Source organism: Branchiostoma lanceolatum, chromosome 15, assembly GCF_035083965.1.
Source record: "Branchiostoma lanceolatum isolate klBraLanc5 chromosome 15, klBraLanc5.hap2, whole genome shotgun sequence".
Taxonomy (NCBI): domain Eukaryota; kingdom Metazoa; phylum Chordata; class Leptocardii; order Amphioxiformes; family Branchiostomatidae; genus Branchiostoma; species Branchiostoma lanceolatum.
In genome coordinates, this window is record NC_089736.1 from 18,423,318 (window position 1) to 18,440,397 (window position 17,080).

At 41.9% G+C, this 17,080-nt stretch overlaps 1 protein-coding gene across 6 annotated transcripts in view; it reads left to right on the forward strand.

Moving 5' to 3' along the window:
* Positions 1-5,824, forward strand: part of LOC136420466 (la-related protein 4-like) — a 58,480-nt gene extending 52,656 nt beyond the window's left edge. For all 6 annotated transcript variants that reach the window (XM_066407406.1, XM_066407407.1, XM_066407405.1 and 3 more), the window contains one exon: positions 752-5,824. In XM_066407406.1, coding sequence (XP_066263503.1) covers positions 752-1,150 — 399 coding nt within the window. In that variant the 3' untranslated portion in view covers positions 1,151-5,824. The remainder of the gene's footprint in view (positions 1-751) is intronic.
* Positions 5,825-17,080: the final 11,256 nt, after the last annotated feature.

A 17,080-nucleotide genomic window follows, 5' to 3' on the forward strand; every position in this document is an offset into this window, starting at 1 on the left:
CACATACTTAACATGGACCACATAAGATGTGGTTAGATTTCTACCGTCCTGTCATAATACTACAAAGACAAGACTTCATACAGTAATACAAAACAACATGTTTTAAAACATGTGAAAATCTGCCATCTTTAGAAAAATGCACTTTCCGTCATGAGCCGCAAAATTCCGTCGAATGACGGGAGGATGGGCGCTGGCTAGAACACTGAACATGATTATTTATTGATTATTATGTCAAATTGTCAACTACATTGTGCCCCAAGAAGGTCAAATTTGCTCTGAATTTTAGACGTTACCTTGAAATAGAGAGTTGCATGTTTTGCTACATCTTCGTTTCCATTCTGCAAATTAGTTGCTTGTGCACTGAAAATAATCAAATCATTCTTATATGAACATAATTTGTAGGACTAAGAGACCTATTCTTGTGTCTCGATCTCCAAACATATAGTTCTGTTGCACTACTATAATCAGGTCCGGTCCTGGACCTGAATTTTCTGTACCGGTATCCACCCCTTATATCAATTATGCAAATGGTGATCTAAATTGCATAATTGATAAGAAATACTTACCTCAGTGGTCAATAACGGGAATGTCACACTTCAAGCATTTCAAAATTATGTCGTAAAACATGCAAATTAGGGACTCTATTAACATAATACTATCAATTGATGATAGAATGCTACCCTAGCCTTCTGGTTTAGCCCAGGTATGTATTCCTGTGTTATGCCTTGATAAGAATTGTTTGTGTTTCTAGGATGAAAACTCTGTTTTGGCTCTGCCAAAGACTCTGGAGACTTATGCCAGCATAGCAAGACGACCACCCAAACCAGGCCAGGCTGCACCTCCAGCAACATCCGCCACCACCACAGCTACCCAGACTCAAAATGCAAATGCTGCTACAAACTCCACCCTAAAGGAGCAACAACAACAACAACAGCGTAGGCCTTCCACCCCCCCACTATCCAAACCCCCGCGCAAGTTGTCACCACCCCCTAAGGAGCAAAGAGTTTGTGAGCGTGATAGAGACAGGGACAGACGTGCTCCCTTTCCTGTTCGTAATGGGAGGGATTCTTACAACAGACAATCGAGAGAGCGTGACAGGGAGCAGCCACGGCAATCAAAGGACCAGAGACTGAAATCCACTTCCAGTTGACCTTTGACAATGGCAGGTTTCAGCAAAGATCAGGACTTAGTCACGTTTATCTGACACCAATACTTGCACTGATAGTCTTTTCTTGAGATACAAGATTTGCTGCTCAAGGTCAAAGTCTGCCAAGTCCAGAAGCAAAAAAGCTCCTGAAACCCAAACTAACCCTTCCATTGATGGTGCTGGCTCACTGGAGGCATGATCTCATTAATCAATGAGGACTAGCTGGTATTTGTGTTCTTATGGGCCCTTCATTAAGAATGTCTATGATATGTCGCTATCATTTGAATCAGTTAGATTTGAAAGAACTAAAAGCTGCTGTGCTGAAGCAGACTTGGAACACAGTGTAGCAAGTCAATGGGAACAACAAAATTGAGAAGTGCACTGCTGTGTATACCTGGGCTGGAGCTTCATACTATGATATGCCAGCTCCAAGCAATTGCAAGTCCTTGTCATTCACTCAAGAAATGTGCAAGAATTCATCTTCTTGTACGTGCTATATGTCTGAGGCAAGCCGCACAGTGCATTTTGATCTTGTGGGTATATTCCAGACGCAGATGTTGCCAGCTGTGTGACATGCACTGTCTCCTGACAGCTGTATTAATTGAAAAGAAAAACACAAAGAAAGGTTTGCATCGTCCATGTTGGGTATCTTTCTGTTTGCAGCTGTGTAAGGGACTCAAATATTAAATCAAGAATGTTTGTATATCAAGTAAGATTACCTTGTGCAGAAGAAATCAATGTTGCAGGTTTTATGAAGTATTTGCTACACACCATGCATTTTATATCCAGTATTTCCTCCCTAATGTGCCTAAGATCTGACCACCCTCTTTTGTAAATGGAAAATATTCATGTAGTTTTAGCCACTGGGACTTAGCAAGAAAACAAAGAATTGCATTACCCTCTTTTACCAAAAAAATGGGTCAGTCACATATCTCAAGAACACATAGCACACAAGTGTATGACCAACCATTCTCCAGCAGGGGGTTGTCAGGGGCACTGAAAAGGAATACTGGTCTAGTGGTTGTAGCATACACACATAACCCCAATGTGCCTGAGTGGATGATACATGTTCAATGTATGCAATGAGGCTTCCAATGCTACTACTGTCTCTGTACACTCTTACTATAGGGCTGAGAGCTTGTGTCCCCGGACTGGGGTTTACCTTTTAAGGCTGCTGTGGGGTTCGAAATCCGTGCCCAAGTGCATATGCCATGTATTTCAATATAGAAAATGGATTAATATTGTTAAGTGCATGGTAAATACAAGGTTTAAGGTTGGCAGAATATCATGTACATGTACTGTTTATTGTGTACATTTGTACTATTTATCAGTCTATTGTATGACACATTTCACAATATCCCCGACTCATGCTTAAATGATGGCCAGCAATCTTGCACAGATTTCGAGCCCTTGTTACAGTAGCATTATGTTGACTGTGACATGGAATGCTAATAAATACAAAAGATACTTTATGTAGCAATTTTATGTGCAATATTTATTTTTTAAAAAGAAGGGTTGCCTTACACACTGGATAAAGCTGTACATACTGGCATTTGTCTGAAGTCTAGAACCAAAAATTGCTTTATTATCTACCATGTAACTTTGGAGGCAAGAAGTAAAAGGCAGGAAGAGGATGGTGTTCAAATGTAGCCTTGCTTCGTGTCACAGAGGGGCTTGGCTGGACAGAGGAAAGTCTACAGCATGGAGAGAAAATGTTGAATGAGAGGTTCGTAAGACCATGTTGATTTGATTACTGTATATTGATGACATCCAGGTGCGCATGAATTTTCGTCCGTTTCCAAAAAAAGTTTTCGACTATTCTGTAGATCGTACAAAGCAGCTTCAAAATTATCAAATATATGTCGTCAATTACAACAAGGTAGGCAAGAAAAACTATTGCCATGGCGGCGATCTGTCCCTAGCAAGCAGATTCCTTCTAGCTCTGTGACCTTACGCTGACCTACTTTGCTGGGAGGGGGTTTGCCTTATCTTATTTAGGCTGGACCTGACAGCCCTGTAGGACGGGGACCCCCTATGGGATTCCAGATTGTAACTACACTCCCCTGTAACATTCCACAAATAAATTTGTGGAATTCCCGGAATATTTGTCAACTAGACACATAATATACTGTTTGGTGCATTCCTGAAATGCTGCAAAAAAAAAAAATTGGAAAACGTTACTAATATCGTAGAATGCCAAAATCAGTTTTCCCAGAGGATGTCATCCATATAATCAAGTCAACATGGCCTAACCATGAAAAAAACCCAAAACAGTTGATAAGGGTTTATGATTGAAAAGTGTTGTTTTTTAAGTAGGACTGTTGCAAAAGCAGATATCCGGGCCTGCAGCCCATTGATGACAGTTTGCCAAGTTACCCTGTCATTGTCCTCACAGTTACAGCTGCAGCTCCCACTTCGAAAATGTTTGGTTTGTACATAAAAAGTGTGTCATGTTTCTTGCTTGAGGAGATGTCAAAACTCAAATTATTTTTGGAGTTGATAGATAATAACAGTGTGGGCGAAATCTCAAAATATCTTGTGCATTACAGCTTTTTACAAAATGAACCTATATGGGGAAAGGTGTAGTATTGAAGTCTGTTCCATGTGCTCCAATTGATATAGCAGAATATGATTGCGGAGGCTATACATTAAGTAGCTACACATTTTGCAATCTGCAAATGTCTATTTTCCAACAAGTTTGCCAAAATTGTCATATAAGAAGATAGGAGAAACATTACTGTCCAATTTTGTGATTGCCCAACTTGAGCTGTAAGAAGTACCATGTACATGAACGTATCTACTTGCTTAAGTATGGGCAAGGGTGTATTGTTAACTGCATGGCTGCTCGCATGCTGTGCTTAATGGTGTTGAGATTTGATTGGTTTGCAAATTTGTGTATGAAATATGAAACGTTCAATACTGTTGTAATATTTTGAGATTGACTTTATGTATCTATTTGCATGTGATATTATTTTTCCCGTGTCTCATGTTCATAGCAGCATCAAGTACAAATGTAATGTCTCATACCTTAACCTATGTACACTCAGACTGGCCAGACTGTTGTTCCTTGTATGTAATAACTACAACAAAATCAAAAGGCAGAAATATACAAATCAAATTGAGATCCAAAAAATGCTTTATTTAATCTAGTCAAATATTGAAATGGCTAAAAGTCTGTTCTTCCGTCTGCATGTTGAGTCACAAGTTAATGAGAACATCAGTGTGTATGGTGGCTTTTGAATGGTTACAAGGACCAAGAGAAAATAAGTTAGATCTGCTTTCAGATACAGTATACTGAAACAAGGTAGCTTTGCCCTGTTCTTACAAAATGAGTTTCACCAAAATTTCCATTCACACATAAAGTGATGTGTGTATACAATGTACATGTACATGTATGCAGCAAGGAATTCTCCAGGAATGCATTAATTGGATATCAGCATACATAAAATTATGCACTTCACCATAGGATGACAAGTCCTTGAAATGTTGCATTTTTCTTGTGGAGCCACCAACTACTGAACACTTAACAGATGTAGAGATGGCACAGTACTGGTCAGCCAGTGTTTGATTATGGTTTGTGAGCTAACCTTGTAAAACAGGACAAATAGGACTGGTGCCCAAAGTACACTGTACCAGTAGTCACTTTCCTTTACTTACAATTGGCTAGTGTTGCAGAGGGCCACTGTCTACTGTCCATTGTGAATTGTTCACTAAATAGATGTTCCATTATTTGACTTGCATGTTGTACAAGAAATTTATTTGAATATGTATGTGACCAGTTGAAAACGGCGAATATATATAATATTATATAGTTACTATAATGAGCACTGCTACATTTTCAGTGCATTGTGGTGCTGCTGGATAAATAGTCATTTTTGATGAGTCTCTTGCACTACATGATGTTCTCATATTTGAAATTAGTAGCACCTCTTATGGAGATTTTTTTTATTTCTGTAACTTATTTGTTTTTGCTTTTGTTTATTTGGTTGATGATTATTCCAATCTTGAAAAATGCGAGATGAGTGAAGTGGTTTTCCACCCCGGATTCAGCTGTACTGCTGCTAGTGTTGGATTGACTTGAGAAATGGCGGTGTGGCTGTCGATATGATGGATGGATTGTGGAAATGGATAACAAGCAGCAACATGTACTGTGTACATGTGTATGTGTACTTCTGGATATTGACAGAGGGAGATAAGGAAGTAATGGAATTTTTCAGACAAATACAATGTATATCACCAAGGAGCTTCATTTTGCACATGCTACATGTACATTGTCTAATGATGAGAGCCTTTCTCAATGCCAGCAGTAAAACTTGCTTTTCTTTAATTTCTCAGGTGTTCTGATTGTTAGATACTGGTGTTGTGACTGAAAGTTTATGCCAAAGTGGTAATATGCATAGGTTTAGCAGTTCTGTCACTCTAAGCTAGTAATTGCAATGTGATGATGATCTGAGGAACTGACTTTCAGTGCCTCTCGGGTATTGATTGTTCTCAACAGCTTATTGATTAGCTATAATTGTACATTTTGATGTACTTTGTACGAGAGGAGAATTGCCAAAGTATCTCTCATGTAAAAGGAATTTCCATGCTATGCAGTCACTTTCCCCCATCTTACCGGTGACGTACTTAAGGTCACATGACATAGGCTAAATAAAAATGATTCTTTTCGGTTCTGTACTTTTCAGAGATTTGTTGTCACTGACCTTATAGTCATTTTTAATACAAAGGGTGCGAACGACAATAATGTGACATGCTGGATGTATGTGACCAGTGCGTGTGACACACTTACACCCTGTGTGTGTGTGTGACTGGCTGAATGAATACATGTGTGACATGCTGGATGTATGTGACCAGTGCGTGTGACACACTTACACCCTGTGTGTGTGTGTGTGTGACTGGCTGAATGAATACATGTGTGACATGCTGGATGCGTGTTACATATAATGTGTGACTTCCTGAATGTGTGACATTCCGGAGGTGTGTTTTACACAGAAGGTATGACGTTTTGTTTGGGGGGGGGGCGGGAACACCCAACAACACACTTTGTATTCCTCTGCGGGAATAATTTTTGTAGTCTTGTACTCATTGTCATTGAAGAGACGTATACGTAAACATCGTTGAATATAAATCATGCAAATAAGAACCTTAATTGCATAATCATTGAGCGACACCCATAATACATCAGGTCATAAAGGTTAAATCATTTGGCGAACGTATGAGGTCGTGCATGCGCGGATCCAGAGGGGGCGCCCCCCCCCCCCCCTTCGCGCCGTCCAAAAAAAAATACAAGCCGACCGGCCAAAATTCTTGTTGAGGGCAAGGCTAGGGGCCGGGGATCAACCTTATATTATTAATCCGCTCAGATGAAAAGACAGCTCTGTTAATTCTACAGAGTTCTTCTTGACTTCAGTACAGATATTATTAGAGATTGATTAAGTTTATGCGCTGCAACGATACAAGACTTACGCCAAAAATAATTACTCAAGCAACTGGATAAAATTTTGAAACAGACGTTTCAGACAGCATCCATTGTCTTTCGTCAGTGACTAACGATAGGACTGAGAACACCAGATTTTATACCAAAACTCTGAATAGTTATGTTAATGAGGTTAAGACAATTTAGGATGTCTTGAAGTAGTCTTTAAAAGAAGATTAATTCAAGACAAGTTTTGTGCCAATAGTTCAACGCGTTGAACTTTCAGGCACCTGGGATAATGTACTGCCCACCACCCCCGGACGAACAACATTTAGTTGCTGTACTAAAATCAACAGTAGCTAATTGAACTATTGGCACAAAACTTGTCTTGAATTAATCTTCTTTTAAAGACTACTTCAAGACATCCTAAATTGTCTTAACCTCATTAACATACCTATTCAGAGTTTTGGTATAAAATCTGGTGTTCTCAGTCCTATCGTTAGTCACTGACGAAAGACAGTGGATGCTGTCTGAAACGTCTGACTGTTTCAAAATTTTATCCAGTTGCTTGAGTAATTATTTTTGGCGTATCTTACTACCTGGATGTCTAACTTTCATCAACGATACAAGACTTACCTTCCCGCCAGCCCAGAAAGCGGCGCTGGCAATCGAGGTCCGGGGCGGAGTCATCCTCTCCCGGGAAATTAAGTTAGGATTTTCAAGCCATCAAGAATATATTCTGGATGTCATAGTTTTTAGAATATGCTAGTTTTATTATATTGCTTGCTTTGTCATTGTTACCATACTGTATACAGTTTAACAACTGTCAAGCAATATATTTCATGCATTCATAAACGCAATTTCCCGCATTTTAGAGGCAAATCTTTTACCGCCGCCATTGATGTTATCATCGATGGCGGTGCTTTAAATAGGGACTCTCCAAAAAATTGCTTTTCAAAACGCTGGAAATCAGTAGACTATGCTGCCACACACGTTGCTGTATACTTATCACATTCTGTTTGACTTCTATACTCGTGTTTTCAGGTACGTACGTAAGTACCGTCGGCCAAGTTTCACACTGGACATGGAAAATGCTATTACCTTAAAACCTTTGATGAAACCGGCTACCATATCAGTTATGTTCCCATTGATTTCATTTTCATTCGTTTGTTCTCGACCAAAGAGTTCGATTTTATGTCGCTGACACCGGAGGTTCCCCGTGAACGTTACTAGCATGGAAAGGTACATGTAAGTAAACATGAACTTAAAAGTAATATTCCCAGACTTACCGCTGACAACCAGCGTGACCAAGTACGACAGAATAGATCCATTTGTGTATCACCGTCAAAAGAGTCCACATGATATCAATGCCGGTTTAATGTAGGATCGATGCTAGAAAATTAATGATCCTCCGGTGGCAAAATCGTAACCGCTAGCCAAGACAGGCATACAGCCATGGAAACTGTGTCCGGCATGAGTTTGATGTTTTTGAGGTGTGCCGCGCCCCGCCCCGGTCATGGACTGCTAACAATGCGTAACAGAGAACTCTGGAAGTTCGCCGTAGGCTTCCTTCTTATGAAAACAAGGCTGTTGTTGTTCCTGTAAGATTCCTGTACTACTGTTGACGGTTATTAGCCTCCCTTTTTAATTTCTTTTGGACGCAGTCGCATTTTGAGACTCAGAGGCAAATCATGGCTGAGGAAGGTACGTTTAATGCTCCCACATCAACGCCGAGAAGTGCCAGGGTTGGATCTTTCCCACCACGCCCGCAGCTTCAGTGGACAACACAAAATGACCATATGAGCCATGCGCATTTCTCACTTTTTTTACCAACTTCGCAGCAAAATGTGTGTCGAAATGTCAAAAATGGACGGCCTGTGTCAGAATACAGGCCGTCCAAAATGAGATTTGGTCTCATTTGACGGGCGGATTCTACGTTTAAAAAAATTCTTTATCCCGCCAGGGTTTATTTTGCTCAGAAATAGTTCTAAAATGCACCAGAGAGCATCTAGATTTTAAAAAGTTTCCGGGGGAGGCCCCCCCAGACCCCCCCAAAGAGAGGGGGTTCCACCCCCTCTCGTGCTCTCCCACGCTGCGCGCCATCGTGGCCTTCGGCCACGTCTGAGGTTGCGCCCTCCCGTTCCAAAAATCCTGGATCCGCCGATGTCCTGGAATTCTAGTTGTGAATGAATTCAACGAGGTAAGAACGACAATGCAAATTCTAAAAAAAAAAAGTCCTTTTGTCACATGCAGATACCTCTACTCTTGAAATCTGCTCATTGGTCTTTGTTATAAACCAATTGACAACTGCATGAGTGCATGAGTGCCGGTCAACAAGACAAGAGTTTTACCAAAGACGGTGTCCTTGGTAAGGCTAAACAGCTAAGAGAGGAGTAAACTAGAAGCAAATGTCGGAAGAGAACGTGATAGCTTCCAATGACGGCCCCATTTTGCTGACATGTTTCCAGACCGACTATTCTTGATGGAGATGTGGCTATTTTAAAATGGCGCTGGGAAAACGAGAGTACAGATTCAAATGATCGGCGTAGCGTGGATCTTGCAAAGTGATGTGTTCGGGACATTCACTAGTCGATGCGAAGTTCAAGGTTGCTTAACTACGTCCTTGGTGCGAGCAAGGAGCCTTCTTAAACAACATGGCAGTGCAAGATACGTAAAAAGAGAAAGCCATCCAGTATTCCTCAAACTTGCAATTATCGCCATGGCAATATTTTTTATTGTTGCATACACTATTATATCTCGTGCCTTCTATTAAGTGTTCAGTAGAGAAATTAACACTATCACATGCCAATTGTTGTCTACCATTACCAAAAGCATACATCATTGCTTTATATAAAATGACATCAGTATACAGCCTCAAATACTAGAGACTCTATTGCACGAGAGTATGGACATTTTTGGATGGGGGTACTGACACTTTTGGATTGGGGTACGGACACTTTGGGATGGGGGTACGGACACTTTTCGATTGGGGTACGGACACTTTGGGATGGGGGTACGGACACTTTTGCACAAGGTAATGGACTCTTTTGCACGAGGGTACGGACACTTTGGATGGGGGTACGGACACTTTGGATGGGGGTACGGACACTTTGGATGGGGGTACGGACACTTTGGATGGGGGTACGGACACTTTGGATGGGGGTACGGACACTTTGGATGGGGGTACGGACACTTTGGATGGGGGTACGGACACTTTGGATGGGGGTACGGACACTTTGGATGGGGGTACGGACACTTTGGATGGGGGTACGGACACTTTGGATGGGGGTACGGACACTTTGGATGGGGGTACGGACACTTTGGATGGGGGTACGGACACTTTGGATGGGGGTACGGACACTTTGGATGGGGGTACGGACACTTTGGATGGGGGTACGGACACTTTGGATGGGGGTACGGACACTTTGGATGGGGGTACGGACACTTTGGATGGGGGTACGGACACTTTGGATGGGGGTTACGGACACTTTTGCAAGGTGGTTACGAACACTTTGGGATGGGGTACGGACACTTTTAAACGAGGGTACGGACACTTTTGGATTGAAATCTGTGTCTCACTACAGCACCTATCCAACTACTCCTTGTCAACTGGAATATTCCCCATGGAATGGAAGCAGAGTAATGTGACGCCTGTGTTCAAGAGGGGTGATCGCACCGACCCCTTTAATTACAGACCAATATCTCTTTTGCCAACGGTAGCTTAGGTATTTGAAAGGCTCGTGCACAACCATCTGTACAGCTACCTTGAAGGAAACAGCCTTCTACACAACAATCAGTCGGGTTTCAAAAAGGGGGATGGAACCGTCCTAGCTCCAATTAATCCGGCTGGTAGATGACTGGGCCAGGTCTATCGACGATCTGCACAGCAGCCGCCTTCCTTGATGTAAGACGTGCGTTCGACACGGTCTGGCACCAAGGACTTACGTACAAGTGCCAGTGCTTCGGTGGTTTGGCAGCTACCTGGCCGGCAGGCGACAACGTGTCGGCATAAACGGAGTCACCTCATCTTGGGGAACAACAACAGCGGGAGTACCTCAAGGCAGTATACTGGGACCTATCCTGTTCCTGGTATACCTGAACGATCTGATGGATCTTCCGTGCGTGTAAATCAGCACTCAATTGCTTTGCAGATGATACATCTCTGTATAACTCAGCCAGAACAGCGCAGGAAGTTGCTTCCACCACCAATAGCGATCTGCAACTAGTCTCCACTTGGACTGGGGTCTTCAGCTGCACCCCGACAAGTGCAAGGTCGTCTGTATCAAGTCCGACCGCAAGAATGTCCAGTTGCCTCCAATCTACCTACTTGGAAAGATTGAGGAGCAAGTGTCTTCATACAGTCATCTGGGTGTAACCATAGATTGAGCGAACACGTGCAAACAACCACAAGCAAAAGCAAGAAACTCCTTAGTGTCCTGAGCAAGGTCAAGGGCAAGCTTGGCAGGCACGCTCTTGAGGCAGCATACTTCGCCTTAGTACGACCCAGGCTGGAGTATGCTCCAGTTCTCATGGGAGACTTAAACAGCACAGCAAGCAGGATGCTGGAACAGGTCCAATACCATGCTGGATGTCTCATCACAGGTGCCATGAAGGGTACCCCCAACTCCGAACTTCTACAAGAACTTGAATGGGATACCCTGTCGACCAGGCGACAATACAACTCACTGGGAATAATGTACAAGTTGACAAACGGACTAGTTCCTCCTCACCTCAACCACTTATTCCCTCCACAAGAGGCGCCCAGTCATCCACAAGACTGCAACTACGCAACAACACCCATCTTCATGTCCCACCCTGCAGGACTCAGAGTCTCAGACTTACAAAACCAGTTTCATCCCGCACACCTCGTCACTCTGGAATCAACTGCCCCAGTCAGTCAAGGATGCCCGTAGCGCCGCTGTCTTCAAGAGAGAGTGCAAAAAGCATCTCTTGACTCCAAGGCAGCAACAGACGTACCGTAGGCTCGGCTCGAGGCAGGACAACATCTACACTGCCAGATTGCGTATGGGGTGGAGCCAACTGAACAGCACCCTGCACAAAATGAAGCTCAAGGATAAGACGTGTGCCTGTGGGGCCTCCACTGAAACCGCCCAGCACTACTTGCTGCACTGCCCTGCGGAACAACCTCTCACCCACCGTTGAACATCTTGTACAACAACGCCCTACCGTATCTCTCCTACTCCAGGGGTCAGCAACCAACAACCTTGTCATCAACAAACAACTGTCTGGGGCACTACACACTTACATTGCAACAACAAAAAGATTTACCGCCCCGTAGCTTCCAGCTGAGACACCTATGTAATGTTGAGTGGTCCACAACATCAGCTTGTCTGCCTGGCGTTCCACTGTGTATTGTATTGTTGCAGTTTTTAATAAAGATAAAGAACAGCAGTCCTGACAACGGACCTCCAGTGCGCAACATGTGGACGGCTGTGTGCCTCAAGTTTCGGACTTAGAAGCCACATGAGGTCACATCCCCCGTGAATGAAAACACTGACAGTCATCTTCGACTTCGAAGGACTACCAAGATGGACACTTTTGGATGGGGGAAAGGACCCTTTTGGATGTTGGTACGGACACTTTTGGATGGGTTTTGGACACTTTTGGATGGGCTTTGGACACTTTTTGACTAGGGTAAGGACACTTTTGGATGGGGGTATGGACACTTTTGGATTTGGAAAGGACACTTTTGGCGGTCCTGGGTATGGGGGTAAAAACGGGGAGGCCAGGAACATGACCAATTATCGTCCATGACCAGTTATCGTCCAGTTTGGGTCATGTCCACATGTCGAGGTGTATTATGCCAAAGCCAATTCTCATGAGCAATAAAGAACGTCATAATTATGATCCCTAGCCATCACTCTCTTTTATACAAAACAATGAAATAGGTTTACGACCAGCGACATAACGGGATAAACTCCTGAACCAGTAATGTTAACAGCAAGTTGTACGGAAGCGTCATACATGACGTATTTCATATGTAATTCGACACCGCGTACTTCATCATGTTTTTCTAACTTACATGATAGCTAGTATCTTTTAAAAGTAGCTGACGTTAAGCCTTTCTTTGATATTCAGACTATCCATGGGGATTCGAGGTTTGAAACTCTTGCCAGTTTTAGGAAGGTTTGATACAACCTAGCGACCCCCGCTCTGATGGTACATCTTTGGACTGCATAACATTGTTTGAAGTTCGCGAAGAGCCTGTACGCCTCAGACGAGTACCGACACTGGCTTCCCAAGCGTAGAGGAGACGTCAGCGGTAGGGTAACGCGACAAAACAATCAACTAGTAACATTGCCAGTACACACAGAGCGCTACAGAAACAGCCCAATTCCATATCTAACTACTTTGCTAAATAACAGTATGTAGACAGGTGCATAAGTTGATATGTGAATGAAAACCCCATCAAATTTTAATTCTTGTATTGTTATTGTATTGTTAAATGATCATGTATTGTATCGACGACCAAATACCAATGTAAAATGTTCAAGATTAGTAAGCAATACAAACGCTGAGATTATCCTATTGCTGTTAATCATATCAATAGAACTTAAAAAAAATACTTTTAATCTTTAAGGCCGTGAATTTTATGTATAGGATTTTACCCAACTGTATATTAATCAATTGTGTTGCCTAAGGTCGTTTTTTTACTCATGTGAAAGGAGTGTGCAATTCAGCCTAAAGGCTGCGAAATGCTTCTGTGAAATAAACCATTATTATTATTAACATCATGGCCATGCGTTTGTCACGTGAACGCCACGTGCCGCCCATGTCGGGGAAATTATCACAGCACAACATTGTTTTCTTCCATCGCGTCAAGCAAGCGGCGGGACAATCATAGTGACTTTACTATCATTTGTCTGTAGACTACTTTGGACAGTTACTGTGCATTTTTTTCTGGTCTATGTTCTTCAAGCATAGCGCTAGAAGGGAAAAGACTGAAGTGGACGATAATGCTTCATCATATACCTCAGTATAAATTCATGCTCGCACGGCGTTTAATCGGTGGAGAAAAACTTACAGACCATGCATTTTTCTTTTTAGAAGATCTGATATTTCTCCCCATGGGTTAAACATTTGCCTCTGTCCTTGGATCCATTCAGTCAAGAACTCGTCTTCGGATTCACTGCGGACAGATTTGAGCAAATTTTGACACAAGGATTTCGCAAGGGATATATATATATATATATATATATATATATATCAAGAATTGCAAAGAAACGGCGGCTCTGTAACATACTAACTCAGCTTATCATAAATACTCAAGATATACGAGTCAAGATCGGTGTCTCGTCTCTTGAAGCTCAGGAAACTAAGGTGAGTTCAGTAAAACTCCCTACTACTATAACTGATGGCGGTGACTATAAGATCTAAAGTTGCTGCGCTGACAGTAAAAACGGGGGTCTTGTCGGGAAGTTACAGTAAGAAAGGACTGATACTGAAGGTCCTGACGTACTTGCTAATTGTAAATATTGTTCATCATATATAAACAAGGAAATGCAGTTACATCAAGGCTTACTTCTGTGTCGAGACCACGCCTGTTTCTTGACATTATTATAACAATGAATGAGAATTTTTATTGTACATTCGTGCCCAAGGGGCTAGGTACAGATCGTCTAACATGAACCTAACTAACATGTTTGTGACATATACAGTGAAATGTATACAATACATAGTTTAAACATACATAATGGACAAAAGTGATAAACTAAGCTAATCCAGTAGAGTCAACTTCTTCTCGCTTCTTTGTACAAGTGTAAATGTATGAACAGATCATGTTTCTTATACAAGGGTTGCCTAGACGCAACAAAAATAAAAATGTATTCGTTGCGTATGGAAATATTTTACTAATACATTTAAAAAGAACATTTCTTTGTTTATCGTAAGGTTTACAATCTAAGATGAAATGTCGCTCATCTTCTATTTGATTGAAGTCTATGTTTTAGAAGCGTGCGGTTATGCCTTCCCGTTTCAATATGTAATTTGTGACAACTAATCCGGAATTTAGTGACAGCCACTCTATGCTGTATGTTGCAAATAGATAGATACTCTCCATCTTTATATAGGGACTTAAACAGTCGGTATGTTCGTAGTTTGTTACTATAAGATTTACCTCTATCATCATTTTGGATTTCTGCTAAGAATGTTTGAGTGTGAATATCTTTTAAACGTTGGCTAATGGAATTGATGATAGGTGACATGTCTGTTCCTAAGAAGAATACTTGGAGGCAAAGGCAAAACCGCATCCTACGAACATCGAACGCCTAGCATATTTACAGGTTTGCGATAGCAAAACCTGTTCTGTTTTTGCATCCAAGGATGGGGGCGGCCATGTTGGATGTGACCATTTTATTGGGAGGGGTGTTTCTTTTCGCTAATGTTGGGTGTGACTATTTTGACGGAGGGGTGTTTTTCTTGCTAGTTTTCTTTTTTTTGTTTTCTTGCTAATTTTTTCTTGCTTTGGGTTGGGTGTGACCATTTTTACTGGAGGGATGTTGTTTTCACTAATGTGTGGGTGTGATAGATGGAAGTTATTAGTGTGGCGGTGTTGTGACCTTGCCGTTGGCACAAATGGACACAAGGCCCACTGTACTAAAGGACGAGCAAGGTCCACTGAGCATCATGTTGTTGAGGTCTTGTCGAAAAGTAGGGGACGACAAGATCCCCAACGATAGAGGGTTAATAAAGATTTGTTATTTAATGTGATGTTGGATTAGAAAGTGTTGAAATCGATAATATTGGGGGTGGTTTTTGTCGCTAATGTTGGTTCCCTATATTTTTCCTAGTTTTGAGTTGGGTGTGACCATTTTGACCGGAGGGGTGGTTCTTGCCACTTATGTTAGGTGTAAGAGATGAATGTTATTAGTGTGGTGGTGTTGTGACCTTGCCGTTGGCACAAATGGACACAAGGCCCACTGTACTAAAGGACGAGCAAGGTCCACTGAGCATCATGTTGTTGAGGTCTTGTCGAAAAGTAGGGGACGACAAGATCCCCAACGATAGAGGGTTAATAAAGATTTGTTATTTAATGTGATGTTGGATTAGAAAGTGTTGAAATCGATAATATTGGGGGTGGTTTTTGTCGCTAATGTTGGTTCCCTATATTTTTCCTAGTTTTGAGTTGGGTGTGACCATTTTGACCGGAGGGGTGGTTCTTGCCACTTATGTTAGGTGTAAGAGATGAATGTTATTAGTGTGGTGGTGTTGTGACCTTGCCGTTGGCACAAATGGACACAAGGCCCACTGTACTAAAGGACGAGCAAGGTCCACTGAGCATCATGTTGTTGTGGTCTTGTCGAAAAGTAGGGGACGACAAGATCCCCAACGATAGAGGGTTAATAAAGATTTGTTATTTAATGTGATGTTGGATTAGAAAGTGTTGGAATCAATAATATTGGGGGTGTTTTTTGTCGCTAATGTTGGTTCCCTATATTTTTCTTAGTTTTGGGTTGGGTGTGACCATTTTGACCGGAGGGGTAGTTTTTGCCACTAATGTTAGGTGTAAGAGATGAATGTTATTAGTGTGGTGGTGTTGTGACCTTGCCGTTGGCACAAATGGACACAAGGCCCATTGTACTAAAGGACGAGCAAGGTCCACTGAGCATCATGTTGTTGTGGTCTTGTCGAAAAGTAAGGGACGACAAGATCCCCAACGATAGAGGGTTAATAAAGATTTGTTATTTAATGTGATGTTGGATTAGAAAGTGTTGTAATCAATAATATTGGGGTTTTTTTGTCGCTAATGTTGGTTCCCTATATTTTGCTTTGTTTTGGGTTGGGTGTGACCATTTGACAGGGGTGATTTTTGCCACTAATGTTAGGTGTAAGAGATGAATGTTATTAGTGTGGTGGTGTTGTGACCTTGCCGTTGGCACAAATGGACACAAGGCCCACTGTACTAAAGGACGAGCAAGGTCCACTGAGCATCATGTTGTTGTGGTCTCGTCGAAAAGTAAGGGACGACAAGATCCCAAACGATAGAGGGTTAATATAGATTTGTTATTTAATGTGATGTTGGATTAGAAAGTGTTGGAATCAATAATATTAGGGTTGGTTTTTGTCGCTAATGTTGGTTTCCTATATTTTTCCTAATTTTGGGTTGGGTGTGACCATTTTGACCGGAGGGGTGATTTTTGCCACTTATGTTAGGTATAAGAGATGAAAGTTATTAGTGTGGTAATGTTGTGACCTTGCCGTTGGCACAAATGGACACAAGGCCCACTGTACTAAGGGACGAGCAAGGTCCACTGAGCATCATGTTGTTGTGGTCTTGTCGAAAAGTAAGGGACGACAAGATCCCCAACGATAGAGGGTTAATAAAGATTTGTTATTTAATGTGATGTTGGATTAGAAAGTGTTGTAATCAATAATATTGGGTTTTTTTTGTCGCTAATGTTGGTTCCCTATATTTTGCTTTGTTTTGGGTTGGATGTGACCATTTTGACAGGGGTGATTTTTGCCACTAATGTTAGGTGTAAGAGATGAATGTTATT